At 46.0% G+C, this 27,930-nt stretch overlaps 1 protein-coding gene across 3 annotated transcripts in view; it reads left to right on the top strand.

Annotated features, from left to right (window-relative positions):
- The window catches only part of LOC147917144 (uncharacterized protein C3orf20-like), a 50,783-nt gene extending 23,177 nt beyond the window's left edge, over positions 1 to 27,606 (top strand). The window contains exons 2-5 of one of the 3 annotated variants that reach the window (XM_087431555.1): positions 11,941 to 12,006; positions 21,249 to 22,001; positions 22,772 to 22,894; positions 25,409 to 27,606. In XM_087431555.1, the coding sequence (XP_087287681.1) occupies positions 21,284 to 22,001; positions 22,772 to 22,894; positions 25,409 to 25,560 (993 nt within the window). In that variant the 5' untranslated portion in view covers positions 11,941 to 12,006; positions 21,249 to 21,283 and the 3' untranslated portion in view covers positions 25,561 to 27,606. Of the gene's footprint in view, positions 1 to 11,682; positions 12,007 to 21,248; positions 22,002 to 22,771; positions 23,095 to 25,408 lie in introns of those variants that run through there. The other 2 variants (XM_087431554.1, XR_015552317.1) reach the window with 2 other exon arrangements.
- The last annotated feature ends 324 nt before the right edge of the window (positions 27,607 to 27,930 follow it).

Raw genomic sequence — 27,930 nt, forward strand, 5'->3', positions numbered from 1 at the left:
CCTGCCTTTGCTCCCCCTGGGGAAATGGAACACGATCCCATGCCCTGGGCCCCTCTCTGAGGATGACTGTTAGTACAGCCTCTGCAGAGGGCCAGCAGTAAGGCAGCAGCAGGTGGGATCACTTACCTGTCATAAGATACGCTTTCCTCTGAAGGGGATAAATGTCTTCCTAGATAAGTGGCCCAGGGGCAGGTACTGTGTCGGTGTGCCCTGGGAATGTTCCCCCGGCCTGGGACTCCAGGTCGTCACCCCTACTTGGTTCGTTCTAGGACTGAGAAGCCACCTTGGAAATGCCATCCTCTTGGTTAAATGCATGCTGTGCAGTCAATCAACAAACATGTATTTAGTGCAGACCTGCCTTTTTTGCTTGCTTGCTTCTTTATTCTATTGAACCACAGATCCTCCTAGAGGATGTGGGGCGGGGACAGCTCAGAGGCAAAGGCTCAGAGGTAAGAATAAGTTTGGAACAAGTTGAAGAGGAGGCTAAGGATCTTTTTTTTAAATCCTTGTGATCTTGGAGTTCTCTTCTTCTCAGGAGAGTGAACAGTTGGGAGGCATAGAAACTACATTTCTTTGTGTTTATCCCACATTTTTGTCATTTAAGAACATGAAGTTGTGGCATTAGGCTAAGTGTGTCATCTCTTAATCTTTATAACAACCCATGGAAGTAAGGACTGTAATTACCTCCATTTCATAGGTAAGATGAGGCACAGAGAGGGTAAGTCACTCGCTCAAGGTCACACAGTTTGGAAGCAGAATAACTGGGTTTTGAACCTAGGGACTCTGGCCCCCCGAACCCTATTTTTAACCACTACGGCAGTTCTTTATTCTTCTTCTCATACCTCTGCAGCTGGCTTATTTCACCCCAAATTGTGCTCAATTCACCCCTTTGTGAGGCTTTTCTGGAACACACATCTCAGAGGACATTGTCCCTTCTCTGAATTCCAGGGAGGCCTGTGCGTTCTGAGGAGCCTCCTTGCTGGTGGTCTTATTACATGTCTTCCCCGGTATCTGCCTTTCTCCTCTCTGGGGTGGCCCAGCCTGGAGTCTCATCTGAGGTTGTGTTCTAATCCTTCCCCCCCTAATTATGTAACCTTCACTGTTTGCAAGTCCTTTTCCCATTTAATCCTTGCCACATCCTTCTGAAGGTTGGTGGCTTGAGGGCCATTTGACAGAGGAGGTGACTGGGGCTCAAAGACTTGAGGACAATGGCAATAATAAAAATTGCTGCAGCTAAAATGTATGCAGAGCTTACTTAAAGGCTGTAGATACTGTTATTGTTGTTCCCTTTTATCAGATGGGGAAACTGACGCACCGAGTTCTAGAGTAACTTATCCAAGGTCACAGCTAGTGAGAGGTGGAACCCACATTCAAACCTAGTACGCCTGGCTCCAGACCCCACACTCTGAACCATTTCACTCGGCTGTCACAGAGCTGGCTAATGGGGAGGGAGGGCGTGGAAACAGTTGGCAAATATTTGGGGGTGACCTGATTGCTCATCACTGACCCCTCCTGCAGCTCCATTGTAGCTTCTTCTTTCTCTTCTCAGCTGAGGGTTTTTGACTGCCCTACCACACCAGAATCCCAAATGCTGCGTGCTGCAGGGGCTGGTTTCAAGTGCTGTTGGTTCCCGAGAGGATGTGCTCCCCTGCATGTGCGTGCGTGTGCGTGCCACGTGCCAGTTTGCTGAGATTCCTTGTAGAGCGTGCCTGGGGGTCCTTGTAGAGCGTGCCTGGGGGAAGCCAAACACGTCAGAGCTCTCTCTGACTCCCTGCGGCCTCCTTCATTTGGGGATGAAGGCATTCTTGACTGTGTGTTTCTCCCGTCCCTGGACTGCTGCTGGAAGCTGACTGTAGCGTTCTCATCTTGTGGAGTTTTTGTCTTGAGGGACAGAGAGAAGTGGCCCTTAAGAATGATTTGAGCCTTCTTCAGGAAACTCCAGTTTTCTTTTGAAACTAAGCCATGGAGGAGCGACAGCCAAGGAATTCACAATCCTGCCTGGGACTGCTTTTTCCTCTTTGAAGAAACAGGGGCTCTTTGGACAACTAATGTGACTCTTAACCATTCTAAAGTGACAGCCTGTTGTTCTACAACTGTGATATGGGGCATGCTCATTTTTTGACAAATTTGTTAAGAACTTGTTTTCCAAGCCTTGGCACCTCCCTTGAGGTAATCACAGACACATTGGATCTGCAAAATCTAAGTCCATGGTCACCACATGAGATAAACGATGACTTGTATTCATTCAGCAGACATTTCTTGGGTGTCTACACTGTGCATGATGCTGGAGTTATGGTGATGTTCAGACCCACATAGTCCCTGCCCCCATGGAACTTAGGTTCAGTACAGGAGAGAAGGGCAGTGCGCTGAGAGATCAAGTTGATCATTTCACACAGTGTGAGTGCCAGGAACGGTATGACAAGGTGATGTGCGAGAGCAACGAGGGGCTCCTTCGTTCAGGTAGGCAGGGAGGCCCTCTCAGAGGTGGGGGCCTTTGAGCTGAGAGCGGAGTGACAAGCAGGCAGCTATGCAAAGATCTGAGCGGAGAGCTTCCCAGGCAGAGGGTACAGTCGATGCAGAAGTGTCAAGTTGGGAATGAGCTTGGCGAGTTCAAGGAGCAGCAAGGAAGAGGACAGCGGTAGGAGATGAGATCACAGAGCTGGGCAGTGGCCAGTTCAGGTGGAGCCTTGTAGGCCATGCCAAGAGCTTGGATTTTATTCTATTAAGTAGACTGCATTTCTGTTGACTGACAAATGATGTTTGGATCCAGGAAAGGTGATAGATTATGGTCATGTTTACTGTTTTGCTCTCAAAACAAAATTTTCAAGCATCAAGTAAACATAATTTTGGTGAAGGTAATATCCTTAATGGAAGGTGACGGGCTGACTCTTTAAATGAGTCATGGCAACTTGGTGTAGTGATCACAGGGTTCGAGTTTCAGCTCTGAGATTTTCTAGCCATGTGACCTTGGGCAGGTCATCCACTATTTCTGAGCCTCTGTTTCCTTATCTGCACGGTGGGGTAATTAATATTTGACTCACAGGGCTGTTGTGAAAATGGAAAGTGATGATGTTGCAAAAAAAAGTACTTTATGAACTGCCAAGTGGTATGCAGCTGGAAACGTGTATTATTCCACTGAGAACTCTCCACGAAGCACCCCTTACTAGTTGGGACCTTAGATTGCACCAAGGGGAAGAGATACCCTCTAGAGACGTAAAAAAAAGGACTTGAAAGCCCTCAACCAGGGGAAGGAGGGAAGATATCTAAGAAGAGTATCTTACACCCCGCCTCATTCCCTGAGGACCTCCAGCACCCCTCCTTCCCCCGAAGGTCCCCCGGACACCTGACAGCGCCTTGTGACTCAAGGCCTGCTTATAGCAGAAGTTGCCCCTTCCCGGTTGGAGTGGGAGGGACTCGTCCAGAACCGACCTATGAGAGCCTGAGAGTGCACTGAGGTCAGCATCCCGGAGCCAATCAGCACGGAGGCGCTCGGAGCTCTCCAGGGTCCTGACCAGCGAGGGTTCCCAGAACATTGCAGTCGCCTTGGTATAGCTCTGACTCCAATTGCATTGTCTTAGAAATGGCTGTGGTTACCACGTCTGGACCAAGAACGAGTATCTGGAAGAAGAACCACATTTGGGATGAGGCAGACCTGGATTAAAATCTTTAAACTAGCTGATGACCTTAACCGCTTAAACTTCTCTTTGCTCGTCTATAAAATGAGGACGGTGATGCCTATTTCTTAGTGGCTGTGTGAGTTAATAAGCTCAAGTATCTAAAGAACCTACTGCAATGCCACACAAATACAGATGCGCATTAAATAGATGTTTCTTTTCCCAGGCAGTAAACTCTCAGAGAAGCCTATTCTAGGCCAGAGTATTAGTTTTGAGAGTATGGACTCTGGGGTCCCTCAAACCTTGTGCAAATTCCAGCTCTGTTTCCTGTGAGTGACTCAACCACTCTAAGTCTCAGTTTCCTCACCTGTAAAACGGGGCTAATCCTGTGTACTTTATAAGGTCTAATAGCTAGAATTTGGTAAGTACCCAACAAAGACTTGTGGATTCTGATTGAATTTTTAGGTGACCTTCCTTTCCTTTTCTTTTTAAAATAGAATTGAATTTGAAATCCCTCTCTAACCTGTCAGCAGGTTTGTGATGTTTCCCTGAACCTCATTCAAAGGGGGCAGACAGTAAATGGAAGCACATGGTCGTGTTCCAGCATGACAGTGGGAAACGAAGTGAAGGCTGACTTGTGGTTGAGGCGAGCAGATACAACCACTGTGGGTGCACCATCACTGTTAGGTGGAGTCTAAGGCACGTGACCACCAATGTTTCATGGTCGTGACCCCAAGAAAAGATCTGTTCTAAGAGGGGACAGGGCCCTGGGTCTGTAAGAGCAAAAATGTTTGTGAGGTTTGTTCCTAAAGTTTCCATATTCACAGAGGAAGACGAACAATGGGCCTTCGAGTACCTGAAACTTTTCCAACAGAAAAGCAGGAAGCTGGGATGGGCAGAGTCCCTGGGGGCAGAGAGGAAAGCACATGGGTGTGGGAGTCACCCAGGCTTGACTTCCAATGTCTGCTCCACCACTTAACTGGGCGACTTTATTTATGTTTAACTTTTAATTATGGAGAATTTCAAAATTAATGAAAAATAGGATAGCATGGTAAAGCCCTATGTACTCATTACCCAGCTTCAATAATTATCAACCGTTGGTTAATCTTGTCTCGTCTCTCCCGCATCCATTTCCCTCCCTCCTGTATTGTAGTGAGGCAGATCAGCTGGGTGGCAGTAGGCATTCCCCTGTCTGAGCCGGGTTTCCTGAGCTGTAAATCAGGGGTGATAGTGACATCAGAAGTGCAGGGTGTCTGGGAAGATGAAGGAGGGGAAAGATGAAGTCCCGGCAGTGGTTGATCTCAGTGTCTGTGAGTTCCCTCTTCTTCCTAGCCTTCTACCTGGTTGAGCCTTAGATCAATGCAGATTTTGGCCCCAGATCTCCTTCTCCATGTCAGGGTTCTCTGATCTGCCTCCTGCTCACATTTGACCTTTGCATGCAGATCCACCTTCTGGAACTTGGCCCCCATTATTCTAGTTGCCCCTCACCTTTGAGAATCAAGGTTGCTCCTCAATTCCTCTGGTCTGTTGTGATCCAAGCTGATGAAGATGTCATGGAATTGAAAGTCAGGAAACATGGATTTCTATCACACTAGTTAGATGGCCTTTGCCAGCTCAAACCTCAGCTTCCTCATCTGGAATAGTACCAACTCCATGTTATAAAGTGCTTTGCAAAATTTAAGCTATGAAGGCTGATACAATGCCTGATATTCTGCTATTCTAAGCATTGTAGAAGGGGATTGTAGCCATCGAGGAAAACAGAGAAACGGAGCAAGAGGAGAAGCTTGGCATCAAGAGAGGATATGTTTTTAAGATGGGAGAGAGCATAGCATGCTTGAAGCTGATGGAGAATGATCCAGTAGACTGCTCAGTGTTTTAGCCGCCATCGCACGTTCCTGAGCCCCTTTCTGCGCCTGGCCCAGGGCCCGCCCAGAGCTCACAGGCTGGGGAGGTCATCAGAGTGTGATCTCAGCACTGGGGGGGCCCAGGGGAGGCCAGAGGGGGCTGCAGGAGGGGGTGGGGATCACGAACAGCCACATGGAAGAAGTGACGTCTGAGCTGGGTCTCCGAGGACCAGCCGTCCTCTAGCCAGGGCCTGGCCCCGAGCAGGCAGCAAATCCACGATGAACGAGTGAGTGAGTGAACGAATGGATAGGCACCCACCCAGCAGATAGCAAGGAGGGGCAGCCAGCCCAAGCCGAGGCATGAAACCCAGCGCACCCTGGGGAACGGCGGAGGGGCTGCAGTGGGGCGCCCGCCTCACCCCCTTTACGGCCGTCTTGCCGCCACAACAGCTGTGCTCTGGCCGCTCGGGAGACCTGGTCTGCCCTCCGCTCTGGGATGCTGCTGGTCATTCCCAGCCACACCCGCATGTGTCGCTTCCGTGTCCCCGTGTGTAACTGTACCAGCCTCTTGGGGGTTTGTGAAGAGGGGGAGGTCGGTGTGCAGCGCAAGGCTGAGGAGGGGAGGGAGAGGATCACCGGCTTCCTGAGGTGGTGGATCCATGGGGCGGGACGCATGAGCGGGGCCAGGTGGGGAGGAGCCCTGCCTGGGGCTTGAGGATCCCGCAGGCGGTGGCTCCCTCACCAAGAGGGACTTCCTGGAGAGGAGGCAGTCGTGGGGCAAGGGCCGAACTCAGGTTGGGACACGCTGACTTCGAGAACCTCAGGGGACACCCAGACAGAGAAGTCCAGGAGGAGCTGGACGTGGGGGTGAAGGTGCGACAGAGGGTCAGGGTCGGAGCTTGAGACCCAGATGAGATGGGGCAGAGGGGCAGTGGAAGGGGCTGGAGGACGTCGAGGACGTTCATGAACTGGGGTCGTCAAGGCGGAGACTGCCGCGTTGATTTCACAGCCTCCTGGTGCCTAACACGGCCGGGCCCAGGGAGGCCATGCAATAAATGGGTACTGACTTGACCCCACGTTGCCTGTTTCTACTTCAAATCTCTGGAATAGAATTTGCTGAACTCAGGCTAATTAGCTAGAAAGGTGAAAGCAAGGACTAGAGGACATAAAGAGGTCTTTTTAAAACTACTAGGCATGTAAGTTACATTCTCTCTACCCCTCAAAATCCCTCTCTGTCTCCCATTATAGGAATGAACTTCTGGCTACTGGCAGTTTCTCAACTATATTCATGGTGTCTATGATAGGAAGAGGATTTTCATCAATGGCCCTGGTTTGAGTGAGCCCATATGCTCCTGTTCATTATAATCCCAAGCAGAGGGCATAAAATGGCATCAAACATTTTAATCGACCATTCCATTCAAGTTTCTGATTTTGTTAATTTTAATTTTTGGTGTTCCTCACCTAAGAAACTGTAACTTCAGTTCTGGAGAGCAACTATAATCCATCTTCTCCTATAAAATTTTAAAGTTCAAAAGTAATTTTGAAAGCACAAGAAAATATAACTAAAAAAAAGAACTTAAATATTCAACTATGTAATTCTATCTACCATGCCCCGTTAAACAACACACAGATACAGAACCGAGCTCTTCTTCCGTTCACTCGTTCATTCAGTACTTGTTTGTTTGAGAATCTCCTAGGTTCAGGTATTCACTGTTCTAGGCCTTGTTTGGAAAAGACAGTTACCCTCTGCTCTCCAGAACCTGACAGCTCAGGAAATCAAGCAAACAAGTGAATGGACAATTTCCACTTCAAATAGGAAAAATGTGTATGATGACAATATACTAAAATAATTTTAGAAAATGAATAATCTTTTTCATGGCAAAATACTACAAAGTGTTTAATATAGAGCTTTTATAGTAATTAAAAGCAAATCAAAACAACAACAAATAAACTTAACCAATTAGAAAATCACCAAAAGATAAGAAAAACAAAAAAGGATATGAATCGCAATTCATAAAAGAGCCAATAAGGACATAAAAAGATGTTCAACTTCACTTGCAATCAAAGAAACAACTCCACGCACATACACACAAAAATAATGAAGAATTATACTGTTTATACTTACATACACATAGAAGCATAAATCAACACATTTTGTGAGGTCAATTTGGCAGTATCAATAAAAATTTTTAAGTGTGCACACCCTCTAACATTCATCAACACAAAAAGGTATGTACAAGGATGCTCACTACAAAAATTACTGGTAACAGCCAAAAAATAAATGCCCACCACCAATGGGGATGGGGCAAATGAATTATACCTGTTCATATAATAGAAAATGATGCAGCCATTTCAAACGGAGAGACAAACAAAAGACAGAGCTGTAAGTGTACTGACATAGGAAAGACTCCAAAACTCTTCTAAAAGGAAAATACAAATAGCATATAACGCGATCCTACTTTGATTCTTTCCTTTATGTACTCCTATGACATGTGGGGATCTTTTAAAACTATGAACATATATCACTTTTGTAATTTAAAAGATGATCTATTACAAATAGTGGGAGAGATATTAGAAAAGACAAAAGCTCAAACTGGTTGAAAAAGAACAAAACAACACTTCTACCCACCCTCTTAGCAAAACTTTTTTAAAACAACTCATTTATATATTCAAAACATGAAATTGATAAAGATTATAGACATGTTTCAATGTACCAATATATTATAATACAAAAAAGGTTAAATATAAAGATGAAAAATATCGGGGCCGGCCCTGTAGCACAGCGGTTGAGTTTGCACATTCCACTTTCGAGGCTGGGGGTCCACCAGTTGGAATTCTGGGCAGGGACCTACTCACCACTCCTCAAGCCATGCTGAGGCGGCATCCCACATAGAAGAACTAGAAGGACCTACAACTAGGATATACAACTATGTACTGGGGCTTTGGGGAGAAAAAAGAAAAAGAGGAAGATTGGCAACAGATGTTAGGTCAGGGCCAATCTTCCTCAAAGGAAAAAAAAATCAGGATTCTGCCTGATTAGGGAAAATGATTCATAAACTGCCATTATGAAAAGTCAAATTAAAAAATTATACGTTCAAAATACTTATGGTTCAAGACAAATAATGTTTTAAAAGCAATTATGTTTAAGTATGTTTAGACATTTAATGACTGTTCAGGTCATTTTGAGAAGGTCAGTTATCTGTTTTACAGATTAAGATACAAATACTTAGATTTATTTAATAACCTACATATCTGTGTCTAGTCCAACTTAATTTTAAAGAATTGAAAATGGTATTTCTAATTCAGAATCACAAATTTGACCTGTTTCACCTTAACTCTTATTTTTAAATGGTAGCCATAATTTATTGAAATAAAAGATGTCACCATAATGTCTAAGGACTATCAATCTCTCTGTGCACTATTTATAAACATTCCCTTATCTTGAACACATTCAGTTCAATAGTCAATCTTATGCAACATACTTCTAACACATAGCATGGGACTTCTGAGTATGTGCTTAAAAAAAGATTAACTATTATTAATAAGGAAATACATGAATATGGTTAAATAATTTTCAAGAGTACAACAGGGTGCACAGTGAAAATAAGTTTCCTTCCCATCCCAAACCCCCAGGGGCAACTATAATTGATGGACCTCAAAGATAAAGCTGTGATTTCTACTCCCCCCAAAATATTTGAATAACAGACCTGAAACCAAAGCACAAGGATTTGATATTTTAAGCAAAATGCCTAAACTTAAAAAGAGGGGAACATGACATATAACAAAGAGTTGATTGAATTATGATATCTTGTTGCAAATCCCATGCGATTAAATATCTGAAGAAAAGAATGAGACTGTTTATGCTATCAAAAGATACTCATAACTGAAACCCCTTCAAATAAAATCTGCCCCTAACTAACCATGAATTCATGGTTAACATCCACAATTCATTAAATTTGGTATTGTCACCCCACACTCCGAATTGTTAATGCCAAACTAAATGCTAAACAATTCAATTTCACCGATACTTCTCCCCTTCAGGAAAAGGAACCCTCAAAATACAACATCCTACAAAGGAAGTATTTAAAAAGACACAGAATATGAGACAGCAACAATTTTTAAAAGATCAGTTTTATTTTAGTGCAGTGTCTTTTCAGAGCAATGTTTTACAAAGGGCTAAAAATGGTTACCTTCTGGTGGAGAAGAGGGATTCCAAAAATTTTTTTAAAATAAAACATCACTAAGTAGAATACTTTCATAATTTTTTTTCTCATTTTAAAAGAAATGTGAGTTATCTCAAATGATATACAGGTTCTATACAAAGTGTAAGAAATACATAACGGAATACCAAATATATATAATGATACCAAATATACAACGGAAAGAAAAAATATTAAAATATTTCCTGATAACCAAATGTTTCTACTGTCATATCCATTTAAAGTCTGATGCCAAAAGTTGTAAATATTTTAAATACTTGTAAGCTGAAAATCAATAACTACTATATATGTCACTAGAGAGACAGAATTTATTCTAATGGATAATCAGTTATCAAACAACCAGACACATCACAATTTAAAGAAAAATCTATAATGTTCTGAAACATATAAACATATAAAGAAACATCTATAATGTTTATAATGTTTAAACCTTTAAAATAGTATTAAGTGCATACCCATTAAATCCAGTGATAATTTTCAGTATTCTTTCCTTCATTTCATCAAAGAAATATATTCGACATTAGGGTTGGGAGGACCTCTTGGTTCAGGAGCTGAAGTTCTGAAATCATCCAGCACTTTCTCCACTTTGAAAATAAAATAGCCTTTAAATTGGGGCCACTGAATCCTATAAGCAAAAAATTAAAAAAATATAATACCATGTAGCTTTACAATTCTTGAACACAAGCACAAATACAGAGTTTACCATGACACTAATGCTAACAACGTTAAGATCCGAATAAGCAGTATAAGAATGTCTTTGTTCGGTAGCATGCACCATGCCTGATGAATCTGATTCAGAAACTCCAATCTGTTTCCATCCAATTCTCCCAACGCCTGACCCAAACAAAATCCAAATCTCTGATAAAAACCTTTAAAATAAACTGTCTCTGGCTGAAAGTCTATATTGTGTGCTCAGTCCTATTCATAGCATTTTTAAAACATTTCCTTTTGACTCTATCCTTCCCAACAAACCTAACTAGGGAGATGTTACTGCCCAATTTAAAAAAGGTTACTAGAAATTGGCCCAAGTCTCCGCCCCAGCCCCCGCCCGCCCCCTCCTCCAGCCCCCGCAGAGGCGAACGTGCGCGGGGCAGGCGAGCCGGGGGTCGGGCGGAGGACCAGGCCGCAGTTCGCGAGGGCCGGCGCCTGCTGCGAGCGCTCCCCTCGTCCTCGCCGCGCTGCATCGCCGCGCCTCGCGCTGTCCGGCTGCCGGCGTGGACGCCACACGTGTCCTGCCCGCCCTGGTGAGTGCTCGCGGGCCGGGCCGGCGGCAGCGGGGGGCGGAGGCGGGCGGCGCGTTCCCGGCTGGTGCAGGAGCCCCGCGCCCTCAGCCTGTTCTGGCGGAGTTGGGGCTCCGGCCCGGGGCGGCCGGCCGTTGACGGGGCCGGAGGAGGGGCAGGTCGGCCGGGGCGGGGGGTGGGAATGGGGGCGAGGGCGGCTGGTCGGCCGGGGATGGGGGGAAGGGGGCGAGGGCGGCGGGCCGTCGACGGGGCCGGAGGGGCGGTGGGTCGGGCGAGGGGGCGAGGGCGGCCGGCCGTCGGCGGGACCGGAGGGGCGGCGGGTCGGCCGGGGGTGGGGTGGGGCCGAGGGCTGTGGGCTGTTGGCGGGACCGGAGGGGTGGCGGGTCGGCCGGGGGTGGGGGTAGGGCCGAGGGCTGTGGGCCGTCGGCGGGACCGGAGGGGCGGCGGGTCGGCCGGGGTGGGGGCGGCAGGTCGGCTGGGGGTGGGGTGGGACCGAGGGCGGCGGGCAGTCGACCGGGCCGGAGGGGTGGCGGGTCGGCTGGGGGGTCGGGGTGGGGCCGAGGGCTGTGGGCCGTCGGCGGGACCGGAGGGGCGGCGGGTCGGTGGGGGGTTGGGGCCGAGGGCGGCGGGCCGTTGACGGGGCCTGAGGGGCGGCGGGTCGGCTGGGGGGGCGGGGACGGCGGGCCGACGGCGGGACCGGAGGGGCGGCAGGGCGGCCGGGGCGGGGTGGGTGGTGAGGGTGGCGGGCCGTCGGCGGGGCTGGAGGGGCGGTGGGTCGGCCGGGGGGGTGGGGAGGGGGCGAGGGCGGCTGGGAAAAAATAGAAAAATGGAAGGGAAGGAGTAGAACAATAGACAAATATGAGAAAGATGGAAAGAGGGTGTATTTATAGGGTAGAACAGAAGAACTGGAGAGTGTGATTGTGGAGAAGGGACAGGAAGGCTAGTCAGGCAGCAGTAAGCCCAGGAGTATGGGACCAGTGGTCATGAAAGGGGTCCCAAATAACCTTTTCTTATTGCCCAGGGCACCTAGGGTGGACGGCAAAGCAATCCGTGCACATTGGCTCCTGGTCACTGTCGACTAATAACCGTAAGTTAGATTTTCTCTAGGATTTCAAAGACTTGTGTGAACCTGTTTCTAATCCCCTCTTAGCATACATTTAGTTTAGTGTTTTGTGATCCCAGTTACGTCCTCTTCCATTTCTGACCCAGAGTTCTTCGAGTGTTAACCGTTTAACTGTTTCTGTTTTGTACGAGCGTATCCAGCAGATGGCATCAGAGTTCTCAAGACTTGAGATCCGCGCGCTCCAAGACAGCACTGCCCTATACAAATAGGATGTGAGCCCTGTGTCGTTTTCAGTTTTCTAGGAACCAGAGTAAAAAATTGAAATTAATTTTATGATATACTTCATTTAACCAGTATATCCGAAATATCATTTCAACATTTAATCAATATAAAATATTATAATATAATATTATAAAATATATATATTTTATATTTATATTATATTTATATATTTTATATTTATATATTTATATATATTATATTTATAAAATATTATAATATAATATTATAATATAATATTATAAAATATTAATGAGATATTTTCCGTGTCTTTTCATATTGAGTCTTCAAAATCCACTGTGTATCTACTTATAGCACATCTTGGTTCCGATGCTAAATTTTCATGAGGAATACTTGATCCGTATTTAGATTTCATTAAATATGCTTGAAAAAGTAGATTCACATATACCCAAGTTGTTCCAAACATACTAATGTATTTAAAAGTTTGCTAATGACTGTATTGAGTATCAAGTTTTAAATTTAAATTAGTAAATTAAAAGTTAGTTCCTTAGTCATAGTAACCACTTTTCTGATGCTCAGAAGACTCGTGTGTCTAGTGGTACCATACTGTGTAGCACAACTCTGAATGGCCTGTTTTCACATGCTTCATGATCTGACCTCTTAATCTGCCCATCAGTACCTAAAGGATTGGCAGACCTTTCTCCTAGGCATACATTAAGCATTCAGGATATTCTTATGGCTGTGTTTACCTTGGGAGCAAGTAGTGGTGAAACCTGTTGGAAACTGTGACCACACCTTATTTGTGTCTTTGTAGAGCTAAGCGAAACGTTTCGTATCAGAAATTGCTTTGAATTATTTGTTTTCACTGTAATCTTTTCTCCAGGCCTTTGGGTCTTTTGATCCAGTTTGTTTGAATTGGCTAAATAAATCATTTTGTTTGCTTGCAAAATCCCCAAAGGAGAAACTTGAAATCCATATACATGAGATACCTGCTGTGTCTAGCTGTACGTTTACCAAAGACTTCTGAGATAATTTATTTCCTCCTGAAGTCAGTGCAGCCTGTGGGATGGTTTTCAGCGAACCTACGGTGAGGCAATAGAATGTAGCATTTGGAGCGGGGGTGGGCACTGGTGGTTACAGTCAATACAACATAGAGTAGCCACACCATATGTGTTTAGTTTCTTTTTCAGCCAGTAAATTGGACTGTTATATGTCAAGGAGTTTGTGTAAAAAACTGTGTGGCTAAGGTAATTGAAAAGAATTTGTTGACCTTCTGAAAATCTTGAGAGAAAATGAAACCTCCCTGGTCCTCCCACATGCTCTTGTGAGCTGGCTTAGGGGGAGGCGTTTTGCTAGTGTAGGTTGTGGACATCCAGCTTAATATTTGTGTGTGTGTGTTGGGGGGGACCAAGAGGGCTGGAAGAATGATGGGATTGGTGTAGATTGTTGTCTAGGGAAACTGGAAAATCACAGTAATCAAATGAAGCAAGGTGTTTTAGTGAAAACATGTCACCCTCAGGCCTAGTATCAATCTCCTGTTGCTGTGTTTCTTAATAAATCTTGGGCTGCGTTTATATATTCATGCCTAGTAGATGTAGGTTTGTACAGTGATAGGAGTGGAAATACTAGTTCTTTTTTACCCTCAATTTAAACAGTTTCTTTCCCTACCACATTTCTAACTGCCACGTTCTCCCTAACTCTGAAAGCTCACCTGCTTGGTGGCAGTTTTCCTTGGTTGTAAGCATTTTCCCTGCGGTCTGTTGTGTTCTGTTTCTTTTGGGTCATTATCAGCAGGTAAGCTTCCCTGAGCTTGAACATGGGGTGAAGCCTAGGACACTTGACCCCTCACCCCACCTTGCCTGCTCCATGCCTGTCCACACATGCAGTTACGGTGGTTCAGAGTTATTGGTGAAAACCAGAACACAAGAATGGGCCCTGCACCCAGCCCCGGTCTCCGAGGTGTCTTGACATGAGTACAGCCATGTTTGGCCGCTCCATTGACCTACAGCCACCAGCACAAAAAGAAATATAAAAGCTGCTTTCTGCGTGGTGGGAACTGGCCCTTCTCTCACGGAGGGAGTTGCAGGTTGTAACATTTCAAGGCTCTTGGAGCGTCATAGCATGGGATGGACTGGCCATCTGTGCCGGGCTGGGACGATAACCAAAGAGAACAATGCACGTACACAACTACTGGGCTGGGACGTTAGCCAGGGGGCTCAGTGCACGTACGCCACTGATAACCATTTTGTGCATGGGAACACTAAATGCTTGCTCTGCAAACTCTGTAATTGCTTACTCTGAAAATTACTGATGGTATAAAAACTGCTGGCAACTGAGCCCTAGAGAGAGTTCCACCTGTGGAAGGGCCACCTTGCCCAGGACGTGTGATCCTTGCCCAGCCGCGTCGATTGACAGGACTCTCCCGGCAGTGGGGCGTGGATATTGTGAGTTTTTGATTTGATGTGAAGTAATTGATTTGATATGAAGTAATTGATCTGATGTGTTCTCTTTTCGGTCAGCCTGGTGTTTCTCTTTCCGGTTGATTTGTGTCATTTCTCTTCAGCCGATGTGGGTGTTTTCCCTTTCCAGTCGGGCTGATGTTTTTTCCCTCTTAATATTTGACCTATTTGGATCTGTTTGCAGACTATCGCCTTTACTATCCTCTATATAATAAAATATACCTTCAGTCCATTTGTTTGGAGTGGAAAGTGTCTTTTACATCTCCGATCGAATCCCCGAACCTCTCATAACACGAGGTCACAGGCGTGTCTGAGGACAGTGCTGCTGTCTTTGCTGGGGATCTGTGTTTCATTGTCTTCTTTCCAAAAATAATCATCTTTACCTGAAAAAGAAAGGATTTTTACTTCTGCTTCCAGTATGATCTGCATAGGTTTTTATGGGATGTGTAATCAATGTAAACATACCATTTCTTTCTTTTTTTTTTTTTTTTTCCCCCTCTTAGCATTGTTTCTAAAACCGAGCTTCTCAATTGCTACCTAATAGTTCATCAAGCTGACGTACACAGTTGTTAAATACCTCCTCAGTTGCTGGCTGGCTGCACATTATTTCACTATTATGAGTGAAGTGGCTATAAGTATCTTTTTGTTTGGTTTAACTAACATTGATCTTTATCTGAGTACCTTCCCTTCCTGTTTAAACCATCCCCTTGGGTATTACTTTCAGAGGTGAGGTCACTTGGTCAATGGGATGATCATTTTTATGTTTCTTGATAGGTCTTGCCAGGAGACCCACCTTAATAAGGGCCCTTGGTGCCGCAATAAATCTCCCTGGTGGAGGATGCAGGTGGCTTGCACGTGAATTCTAGTCCATGACGAGTGGTGACCATGAGGTTCCAGGATCACGGAAACCTTACTTGGGAGCGGGCAGTTCAGCTTGATCAGATGCACATGGCCCCACCTCTGCTTACTCTCAGATCCGCTTCTCTCTATAGCTCTGCCCTTCTTTCTTCCTCTCATCTGCTAAGAGAATTCAAGCATCTGCCCATGCTTTATATACTGAATAGAGAGGACAGTGTCTGTTAATTTTCCTAGTCCATCTCCACTTCTTTCCTGCCTCGTGAGGGCTCATTCTCCTGCCTGTCCTATCCTGAAGCTGTACTGCTCACAGATTGCAGTCACGCGGTTACATCTGGACTGCTCACTGTCCTTATCAAAGTGTTTCTGATTAAAACTGGAGAGAGCCAGAAACTGGAGGAAATAGCAAAGAATGCCAGGACCAGATAACCTGAGGGGGCTAAGTTTAATTTTGTTTTTAAGTGTACAGCTGTATGTATTTCTACCCAAAAATGTATTCTTGGGTCTGTGCCAGTAAAGGGAAGGCAGTATGCCCTTTTCTCTTCTCTTAAATCTGTACCCGAATTTCCCCCTCAGCTTTATTCTAGTCCATTGCACTTGGTTTTCCCAAAGCCTGTTCAGAACTTGTCCCCTTTGCACCCCTGTTCTGCTCGTGCCACGCTGTGTACCCCTGGCAGTTTGCCATGTCTGAGCCTTTTAAGTACCTTTCCAGGTACACCCAGGACTGGAAATCCCCTTTTACTCTGGGCAGAAATCAGGGTGTCGTGGGTGCAGCTCACCTCTTTGGCTAATAACGGTAGCTGTACATCTCACACGCTCCTCCCCACCACACTGCCAGCACCTGGGAGGAGCACCCTAAATACAGACGCCGCCTTTGCTTGCAGTCCTTCGAGGCCCTGCCATCACTTACAAGATGAAGTCCAGGCTCAGCGTTTTACACACGCTCCCCTCAGGTGGCCCTGCCTACCCCTCCCACACACGCCCTTACCCCATCCACACCACCCTGTGGCATCATCTGGTTACTTGCAGTTCCCCAGACTTGCCAAGCTATTTGAAGCCTCCAGCCTAAACGAGTGCTGTGCCTGTCGCCTGGAATGCGCTTCCTTTCCTTGTTTGCTAGTCACCTTCTACCTCCAAGCAGTTTCTGTCTTTTCCGTTGTGGGGCCTCCTTTGACCACTTCAAATAGTTACCTTTTTCTGCTTAACGTTCATTGAGCACTCAGCTCTGTGCTAGGTGTTGTGTCAACCCTTTACACGCATCTTCTCACTCAACCCTCATGGTCCTGGAAGGTGGGGACTAGTGTCCACACAGGGCCCTTGAGAATATCATGTGGACCGAGTGCCAGGCTCAAGGTCACGTAGCCTGAGCTCTTAGCCGCCCAGTGACACTGCCTTCTCTGGGCTTCCCTTCTTGTCGTCTTGTCGTCGTAGCCTTGTGTGAGTGCCTCTGCCTTTGTGCCCCTAGCCTGGAGCAGAGGAGACAGGCAGCGGATTGTTGGATGGAGAAGGCATTGGGGCTGTGCTCGTCTTTTATATGCTGCATAAACTTCTTATCCAATCTTTTCATTTCTTTGTGGGAGTTGTTTCTTGAGACTTTGTTTACAGCCATCTACGTGGGTCTTTTAGGCTAACCGTGGGAATTCAGCGCCACAAAATACAGTTTCTGGCCCGTAGCAGCACTGTACGTAGTATTGTGAGTACTGTAAAAGGGAGGAAAGACACGGTCCCTGCTTCCATCTGCAGAGATGAGACTCGCCACATGGGACACAACTAGCAATTAAAGACAATACCTTAGTGTATTTGTAGAGAGTCTGATTATATAACATGCAAATTCTTTAGCATGAGATACAAGGCCCTTCACAATCTGCTCGTAGAGCACTTTTCCAGCTTCATCTGCTCCTCTCCCATAGACCCCTAGACCCCAACCATACTGGTGTGCAGTTCTCTGAACCCACCATGCTTTCAATGTCTCTGTTCCTTTGTACATCCTGCTCCTTTTGTATACGCCTTCTCCTTCCTGTCTGCCTGGCAACTTCCCATTCGTCTTTTATGACAACCTTCACTGCTGCTTCCTTTAGAGCTTTTTCTTTGGGTTTTCATGTCCTTCGCATGTTTTTCTATGGTGTGACCCTCATCATATCTCCTATAAGTCAATTTTGTGAGTGTTTTCTGCCTTTTGAATGTTGAGCTACTTAAGGGCAAGGCCTGTCTCTGTGATGGAAAAATGAATGAATGACAAGATAAAAACTGGATGAATGGAGGGGAAGGAGTGATGATGTTCCAGCATGGCTGGCTGTCAGTCAGGAATCACACTGGACTGCAAGACTAGAGATCCGAATAAAGTGGCTTAACGAGAGTAGGCTTCATTTGCTCAGGTGACACAAGTGTGGAGGTAGGTGGCTAAGTACTGGTGTGGGGATGCCATGATGTCATCAGGAGCCAGGCTCTGTCACTCTGCTCGGCCACCTTCAGTGCATGGCTTCCTTCCTCAAGGTAATGTCACGGCTCCAAGTGACTGCTGGAGCACAGCCATCTCGTCCAGTCCAGACGGGAAAGAAGAGAAGGGCCATGAGTAAAGGAAAACTGTTCTCTTCGTGAAGGCAGCCTCCTTTAGAAAGATTTCTCGGGGTCCTACCCAACAGCTCCACCTTCATCTCAGAGGCCAGAATGCAGTCACATGGTCACCTCCCGCTGGATTTTGAAGAGATAAATATATAGTAATAGAAATAGGTTATTTGTGCATTTAACTTAAAATGACATTTCTTTGAAAAAAAAAAACAGCTGTTAGATCTGAATAGACATTTCTCTGAAGAAGATATAAATAAGCACATGGGAAGATGCTCAGCATCATTAGTCATTAGGGAAATGCAAATCAAAACCACAATGAGATACCATGTCACACCTTCTAGGATGGCACTGGAATCAAAAAGACATAATAACAAGTGTTGACAAGGACATGGAGAAATTAGAAAGCTCATGCGTTGCTGGTGGAAATGTAAAGTGGTTCAGCACTTTGGAAACCAGTCTGGAGTTCCTCAAAATGTTAAACATTGAGTTACCCTGTGACCCAGCAATTCCTCTCCTAGATACATATCCAAGAGAAATGAAACACGTGTCCACACAAAAACTTGTATGTGAATGTTCATAGAAGCACTATTCATAATAGCCAAAAAGTGGAAACAACCAAAAGGTGCATGAAATAATGAATGGATCAGAATGGATCAACAAATTGTGATATATCCATGTAATGGAATATTATTCTGCAGTAAAAATGAATGAAGTACTGATTACCTGCTATAACAGGGATGAACCTCAAAAACATTGTGCTAAGTGAAAGAAGCTAGTCAGAAAAAGCCACATATTTTATGATTCCATTTATAGGAAACATCCAGAACAGGCAAATCTGTAGAGACAGAAACCAGATGAGTGGTTGCTTAGGGGTGAGGAGGAGTGGAGAGTGACTGCTAATGGGTTTCTTTTTGGGGTGATGAAAATGTTCTAAAGTTAGGTAGTGGTGTTGGGTGCACAAGTTTGAATATACTAAAAATCATTGTACACTTTAGAGAGGATTTAAAAGAATTATATGGTATATGGATTATATCTCAAAGCTGTTTTAAAAATCAGCTTTTATCTGTTTGTAAGACATACCTTCAAAATTAACCTCAAAAGAAAGGAACTGGTGGGAGGTGGGAAGAAGTTCCTCAAACCAGTTAACATTTCAAGGATTGTATTCGTCATCTTCTCTTCATTTGAATCCTGATTTAAAAAAAAAAAATCTGCCCTGCTTGGTCAGGGTCAGATCCGTCTGGCTGGTTGCCCAGATGGCCGAGATTCTGAGTGGTTTTTTTGTTCTGTAGACTTATCATTTCAAAAATGAACCTGTTTTCTCGAGTCTCCATAGCTGAGGAATAGAGATGCCAAGGGGTCAGCAGATAAACATAGGAAGCCACTTGATCTACAAACCAGCAGGCTGTCAGGAGGGTTTGCTCTGTGGGGCTCTTGCTCCATGAAGACTTGGTTGCTGATGGTGGGGCAGAGGCAGCTTGAAGGCCGTGGGGAGGTAGTGTCGGGTTTGGAAAGGCCTCTGTGCTGGGAGTCTGCAGCCAGGCGACTCCTGACCAAGAGCTCTGTCTCTCTGAGCCTCTGACCCCTCATCAGTGAAACCGGGGAGAGAAGAGCCTTCTCACCCCAAGGTGGTTGCACTAGATCGCGACCATGAACCTGCTCTGTGCATCAGCACACTGTCCTGGAATGGCGAACTTCGAGTGGCTCCAGAGGACAGACGGGGTTTGAAAGGGAAAGAATGAGGACTGTCTGGCAGGAGAAGAGGCCTTGGATGTGGTGGGGAGTGGCTGTCAGGATGGAAGGTGGTAGAATTGATGGGTGGAAGGCTGTGGTAACAAGGATTGTCGGAAGGTGCTGGCCAGCGGTCCTTCCTCTGCTCTAAAGGCCGGCATTACTAGCAAGTGTGCTGGTTGGAGCTATTTAAGTCAGACAGCAGAGGCAGCTGCTGACACGGCATGGAAATACTGGCGAAGGTGATGCAGAGGAGACCCGACCCCTCTGCTTGAAGCTTCCCTCGGATCCATCTTTCCTATGTGTTCTGGATTCTTGAGCATCTTTTACAGAGACTCATATTCTCACAAAGCCCCTCAGGAGTTAAAAGAGATAAATCATCATTGTTGTGTAGTCTAAGATCAGGAAGTGCCTTTACATTTTTGTAAGTGTATTTTAGATTGACATATTACTGAAGGATGTCCTTATGGAGTTCATTTTGATCAGATGAAGGAAACTTGCAGATCTGATTACAAAACCCTGGAAGTGCATTTGCAGATTTTTCTAGCTGTGTTTGTGTTCATCAAATGGTCCTTCACACTCCCTCTCTTCAACCGGTGGTCTATTTTTGGTATAAATTAAGAAAGTAAGAATCAAGTGCAATTTAGAAGTATGTCAGGGTAAAAACCACCATAGCTGACCCAGACACGAGTATGCTGATCTGCTAACCTCACAGCCACATATGTCCACTTGGTGAGCACTCAGGGCCCTCAAGACGTTCTGTTAAAGTGGGAGAATATTTATTACAGTTTACTGATTTTAGAGCATGCATTTTTCCCTTTGTAAGAGCTCTGAAATTGTGATACGTCTTACAGTCAATGGTATCTTACATTCATTTTTTTCTTGTAAAATGGTGCCTCTAACAAATACATCAAATCTTAGATTTGATGAAATGTGGCAAATGATATTAGTCATTGAATTAAGAAAATTCGTGCTTCTCATTCTTTCCTGTCTGCCCTTGGATATACATGTTGAATAATTCCACACCCATCCTAACATTGCAGCTGGGAGCTTCCACATCACCTGCTTCCAGAGAGAGCTAATGAAACATCTTTTGTTTTTGAGGTTTTTATTAATAGACCACAAGCAGAGCTTCCATCCACAGATCTCTAACAACGAAAGGTGTGGTGGAACCTTTCTCCCTTCCCCATCCTTCCAGCCCCCCTGGGTCTCTCCATAGTCACTCAGTTTGTGTGACTGTCCCTGGAACAGGGACAGGAACTGTTTCTGGAACCTGCTCATCCCCCAGCCTTTCCCAAAGGGACTCACTAATGTGAGTCTATCCAATGGTGTCCCTGGGAAGAAAAAGGAGGAGGGGCATCCCTTTGCCCTACTGTGGGGAGAGTGACTAATTATTTCCTTATCCTTCCTGGAGAGGACCCGCTGTCGTCTGTCTCTAAGGCTTCACCAACATGTACGAAATCCGGAGGAACCAACTGTACCAGCAGTTCGTGGTCACGGCCCCCGAGATGCTGGCCTGCCTCTCCAGATATCTCAAGGTTTGCCGCAAGGCACGCGTTGCCCTGCCTAAGTGCATCAGGGGTATCTTTGAGCTTACGTGGGAGGAGCTCATCACTGACGCTGTGGTAGCTACCCCGTTGGACATCCCGGGCCTAGAGGTCAGCATTGGAGCACAGCCCGTGGTGCCTGTGGGGTCGACCCCCATCCCGGCCCCTGTCCGGTCGTCTCGACCACCAGTACCACGGCTGCAGAAGCTGCCGACGTCCATTAGGCCAGCCAAGTTCTCTACCCACTCCCCCACTCCGCCCGTGGTGCCTATGGAGTCGACCCCCATCCCGACCCCCGTCCGGTCGTCTCGACCACCAGTACCACGGCTGCCAAAGGTGCCAGTATCCACTAGGCCAGCCAAATTCTCCACCCGCTCTCCCACCCCAGACGTGGTGCTTTTGGAGTCGACCCCCATCCTGGCCCCCATCCGGTCGTCTCGACCACTAGTACCACGGCTGCCAACATACAGTAGGCCATCCAAGTTCTCCACCCACTCCTCCCCCCATGGCCACTTGGTGCCCGTTGCCCAGGAGGCACTGGTCAAATTCCAGCAGAAGTCTCTCCGCCTGCTGACAGAGATTGTCAAACTAAAGGTGACAGTCATCGAGGAGTCTATGTCTGGTAAGGCTGGCTCACCAGATTCTTCTCCATTTTTGGGGGTCCCAGAAGGGTCTGGCCTGTATGAATATGTGTGTGTCCACTGCACCCACCCCAGACAGGTATATAAGAATGTGCTGGGAATAGGTGAAGCCATGGGTCTGCTGTAGAAATTGAACTCCTTCCCACAACTACCCCCAAGAATCATCCTCTCACCCCTCTCTGTTCTCTGCTTTTTTTTCCCATTCCCCCAACTTTGCTGAGCCCAGATTGGAAGGTTGGCTGTGGAGAACAGTGCAGGGTCAGAGGTACTGAAGGATAGTTTGTGGAAATGATGCAGAGGTAGAGAGAGGCAGCACCCAGGAGGAGCGGGCAAATTGGGATGGCCAGTTGGTAGGTAGCAAGATAGAGCCTGGCAGAGCGAGAATCAGGGAGAGTCATGAGAACCGGGATGTATCCACAATGAGGGTGTCATCCCAAGACCAAGGCTGGGACCTAGAGCCGCATGAGTAATCCAGTCTTCTAGATGCTACATTATTTTAAAATACCAACAGCATGGGTAGCCAGGCCTGTGGGTGGGAAGAGAGCAGAGTAATGGGGGGTGGAGAGCAAAGTGCCACCTGACAGGTCTTGAGAGCGGAAGACCCTTCCATTAGGAGCCCCCTCACGCTTGCTCATGCTGGGAGTAGATCTTTACTCTACCCTTATTTCCTGACCCGTTTGTAGAGGTCCTTTTCTGGAAGCATTAGCCTCACGCCGGCAGAAAAATGAGTTGCCTTCAATGATTTCTTTAGTAGGTGCCAAATCTCTGGATGTCACAAAGCGCCTTCTAGATGACATCAAGGCCAAGGAGGTGGCTTTTAGCGGCCTGATTGACTCAGTCAGGCGAAGTGGTTATGGTGGACAGATGGAGAAAGGTGGGTACCCAAGCTTCAGCCCTTACATGAAATTTCAAACAATACCAACAAGAGTACGGTGGAAAGGTCAAATCCCCAGTTTAAATGTTTCTTGTTTCCAAGAGTTGAGGTGAAGGTAGAGCAGCAGGATTTCTCAGACACTGTAGGCGAGTGTACAAATTGGTGCAGTTCCTGTGGAGAGCAGTTTGGTGGCATCTGTGACGTGGGAGATGCTCTAGTGTCTTAGAACCCAGCAGTTTCTCTCCTAGGTCCTTCCTTAGAGCTGTGCTTCTCAAACTCTCTGTGGTGAAGGACCAATCTGTAAAATTTCCAATCTCTTGAGAACCAACCCTTTTAAAAATATGATAAAGATGTCACAGCAATATCAAGTTGCTACAAAGTTTTCTAAATGTTTATTCTCAAATTTTCTACTCACCTGGTCGTGGCCTGGTATGGGTTCATACCAATCCACAGGCAACAGTTGAGAGTCACACTGCCCTACAGAAGCTCACACACGTGTGGAAGAAGTTGTATCACAATGTTTATTGCAGAATTGTTTAGAATAACACAAAAAAAGAGTAAACAACCTAAGTGTCCTAAACAGGAGAAAAATAAATAAATTATAGGCTAGACAATGGAACATAATGAGAAGTGAAAATGAATCAGACAATAAAGCACTCATAGCAATATAGATAAATCTCAAAAAATAGTGTTAAGCAAAAGAGAAAAGCAAGTTATAGAAAGATAGATTTGGTATGATACTATTTAAAGTTTAAAAGAATGCAAAATACTAACGTATTGCTTATGGGTACATTATAGAAAGTGCAAGTATGAAAACATGAAGGGGAATGATAGATGCCAAGTTGGAGGAAGTGATCTCTGGAGAGGGGAGGCAATGGGATCTGGAAGACACCTATGAAATCCGTCCCCATTTAGCATCTCTCTCTGTCCACTGAATGTCAGGCTTCCCTTGATGGTCAGAGGTTAAAACATATAATACACATATATAGTACAATAAATTGCATAGAAAAATGGCAAACCTTGGGAAAAAATGTAGGATTATATGAAGTTAGTAAAAGTGACGTTGGAAGGCTGCTGATTCCCGTGGGAAGCCACTGATGAGTGCTACAATGGGGCAGAACGAGGTAACCACTGACGAAGGGAAAGTCATCTAGGGTAATGATTCCGTGGAGAAAGGATGATCTGGGTAGCAAAGGGTTAACAATAAAAATTGATAAAGCCCTTGGATATTTTTGCAAAAGGCCAACATGGAGGGACAAGTGTCCTTGCTATCACACAACCATTTAGGAAAAAGAAAATCACACCGACTCAAACCCACAGTCATTTTTATTCTGTGAATTAGCATGTGCTTACAATGTCAACAAATTCTGGTTAAATACAAGATAAAGGAGGTTATTTTTGATAAATTTTGGTTTCCTTTTCTAAGGTCAAATTCCAATCAGACATTCTCCCCCCACTATTGATGATGAAATGGAGGTCTCTGTTTTAAAGAAATTTACTCTGTGCCGCTTCTGTTCGAGATCAGCTAACCCGTGATATTGCAGGTCCTGAAATCATGCGGTAATTTTTTATGCACATGGTTACCAGTGCACTTGGAGTTCGGCACCTTGTGTTCCATATAGGGCTTCGACCTCCACCTCACTTGGGACAGCTGCTAGATGGTCTGTTGTATGGGGAGGAGAGTCCCCCGGGGAGATGTCCTGGTAGCACTGGCCCAGCTGCCCACCCTCAGATCTGCCCGTGGTGCTCTACCTGAACCTTATGTTTCCTCACCTTGAAAAGGGAACGATGGTCACCTTTAGCAGTCCACCGCATAAGAGGTTTAAGCGTTCTTGCAGGATCACAAGCTTTCACCTGGGACGCAGTGGTTTCCACATCCCTTGTGGGTTGTGGTTAACCTAGTGGAGGAGAATTCGCAGAGCTGAGCTGAACTCTGGAGAGCTGTTTGGTGATTTCTGCATCCTGCTGCATCAGCAGAGTGCTGAGAAAGCCACCCCTCCATCACTCCCCAGGAAATCTCTCTTGCTTGTTGGCACTTGGTTCCGAGTTTGGAAAAAAAAACAAATCTAAATAACAGAATATAAATGAAGGAGTGATCCATTTCTTTTGGAAAAGCATTTGTCCTAGAAGGACTTGAATTAACTAGCTCTCTCAGGATAGAAACTCTCGATTTATTTTGCTTGAATTTTGCTTTTCTGGACCATCTTATTGCATGAGGTAGACCAAAGCTGTAACTGAGTCTGGAGTATTCTTCTCTTAAAGCTGTAGCCAGAATATACCCCTTGCTAAGGGAATATTTTTGTAGCAATAAGACTGCTTCCAGCCTTTTCTCCTGTGCTAATACCTACTAGTCCTGGCATGTCATGAAAGAAAACTGGACTGCTCCTTCATTTTTCATTGATGGCAATATCATTAGATAAAACATAACAACAACAAAAAAATCTTGCCATCTTTGCATAATAGCTGTTTTTCACTTTTACAGTTCACTTTTTCTGTCTGTCTGTCTTTCTATAGCCATGGACGTGAACTCACCTCACCAGTTTACCTACAACCCCTCTACTCACCGTGTGACCTTTTCCTTCTCAACTGGAAGGGAGGTCAAGGTGGAAAGAGGTAACAGTGGTTTCCAGCAAGACCTCTTGACCTATCTCGGGGGGTGGAGATAGAGCTGGGAAGAGGGATAGAAGATTCCCTGAGTAGATTGGTGGGATGCTTTGATTTGGTTTTCTCATAGGAAGGATATATAGCTGCCCTGGCTGGAGACTCAGCAGCTATTGACAGAGATTTTTTCCCATAAAAGTTGATGCATCGCAATCCAGTCATTCCACAATGCAGTCTCATCGTTTGAATGTTTATATGCCCTCCGTTCCTGGTGATGTGGTTCCCCTCACCTGGGACAACACCCCTATCAAACCCACATATCCCACCGCCTACAGTATCCCAAATTCACCCCCTGTGCTCAGAGAGAGATCTGTGTTGCCCATACACACACAGCAAGTGGGGGAACCAGTATCTGAGAGAGAGGTATTTGGACACCAAACCTAACAGTGTGTCCCAAACTAGGCCAGTTTGTGCAGGCAGAAAACAAAGACATGGAATGCATTTCTATTCTATTGAGGAAGACACATAGCAGAGGGAAAGGCTTAAGGGAAAGAACAGGTGGCAGATGAGACCAGACAGTATAGCAACAGCCATGTAGCCGGAAGCTCAGAGGAGAGATAAATTGGAGCTGGAGAGGGCAGGGCAAGGCCTTGTGGAACTTCCAGGGCCCCCCAGGCTATGATGGCAGAGTGGTGGAACGGGGTAGGTAGGGGAGGATTGCATTTGCAAAGAGGTGGTGGGAGGATCGACATAAGGCGGGAATGCTCAAAGACTGTCCAGCTGATTCCCACAGACACTGGGGCTAAGGCTGGAAGTTGAGAAGTTTGGATTTTATTCCTGCTCCTGCCCTTGCCTGGCTGTGTGATTTGCCTTCCTCCAGGCCTTGCCCACTGTATCAAGCTGATCCTGTATCCTTTCAGTCAGTGAACCAATGTTTATTGAGCAATAGCTAGTTGTCAGTCAGTGTCCTAAATGCTGGGGACACGCATGTGGACTCTAAGACAAAGAATGCCTTTCCTAATGGCGCTGACATCCTCAGCTTCCTGCATAGAGTAGGTTCAGCTGCCCCCTCTTGTCACCCTGGTTCCTTTACCTCTGTGATGTGTTTTCTCTCATTGTGTTTCAGTAACCCACAGCATCATTTCTGGTATCCCACTTTATGTGCTCCTGGTTTTATCTCCCCTCTTGAGCTGGCCCTAAATGGACACAGTCCCTTTGAGGGAAAACAAAGTATTCACAAGACACAGTGATTTCATGATTTTTCTTCCTAATGACCTTGAGGGTGATGCCTTGAGTGAGGTTGTTTCAAAGCAAAAGTTATATGTCTGTTGGTCTCTGTGTCTATGTGGCTGTTTTCCTCTGCTGCCCCACTAAGATGCAATTTGTTATGATGTTGCATCATTCTCACTAGGATGTACGTTCATTGATGCTGCATTTCTTATAGGTTCTTGATATGTTTAGGAATTATTCTCGCATATGCATGCTGGGATGGGTGATTAACCTTCCCTAATAGTTTATAAGTAACCATGTGTCCTGTCTTGCCCAGGAATGTCCCAGTTTATGCTTATCATCCTGACATAACTATTAATTATGCCCACTCTCACTCTAAGAACTTTCCCAGTTTGGACAATATATTGTAGAGTCATTCTAGTTTTCAGTCACTTTGGGTTTGGGACCTCCACTATCTGTTCCATGCACATGTGCTATCACAGCTCACCAGTTGGCCCCCTTTGCAGTTCTAGGGCCAGGCAGACTTGGACCAGATAGGCTCCAGGAGTTGGGCCCACCATGAGGGTTCCCCATGAGGGGACCACAGGTGTTTCTGGAAAGTAGCCCCATGTTAGAGGAAGAAAACTGAGAAAAGTGTAATTCCTGGTTGGAGCAAGAGGCTGTCACCCTCGAGGACCCAAGGCAAGCAGGGGCATGCAAGACATGGATGCTCAGGCTAGTAGATGTTTCAGGAGGTCAGCCAGCTGGTAGCTGGGCATTAGGGTCAAGTCTCTGGTCTGTGGTGGCAGGAGGAGTGGGGGAAGGGACCAGCAACCACTCAGGGCGGCACGTAACAGATGGTACTCAAGCATGAGCCAGAAACCCCCAAGGCTTGGCTGACAGTGGGAAGACTCCATTCTGAGGCCCTCAGGGCTCAGTTGGAGCCTAAGCAATGCCCCTGGCCTGAAGCCAGGTTTCATTCTTGAGACCAAGGTGAAGTTGAGCCTGCATATATTGAGGGAGAGCATGTGGCTCCAGCTGGGTGGGCAGCAGAGGCTCAGAAGCAGGCAGGACCTGAATAGATGCCTTTGGAACTTGAGTCATGGAGGATCACCTCCACGATTTCATGTCACCAAATCCTCATGCCACCTAACACTTGCCACGAGAGAGAACTGTGAAAATAAGTGCAGTAAGCACAAAACATTGCCGTCCACAGATTTGAGCAG

Source organism: Ceratotherium simum, chromosome 5 (genome assembly GCF_057802395.1).
Source record: "Ceratotherium simum simum isolate JZ-2026a chromosome 5, ASM5780239v1, whole genome shotgun sequence".
NCBI classification, from domain to species: domain Eukaryota; kingdom Metazoa; phylum Chordata; class Mammalia; order Perissodactyla; family Rhinocerotidae; genus Ceratotherium; species Ceratotherium simum.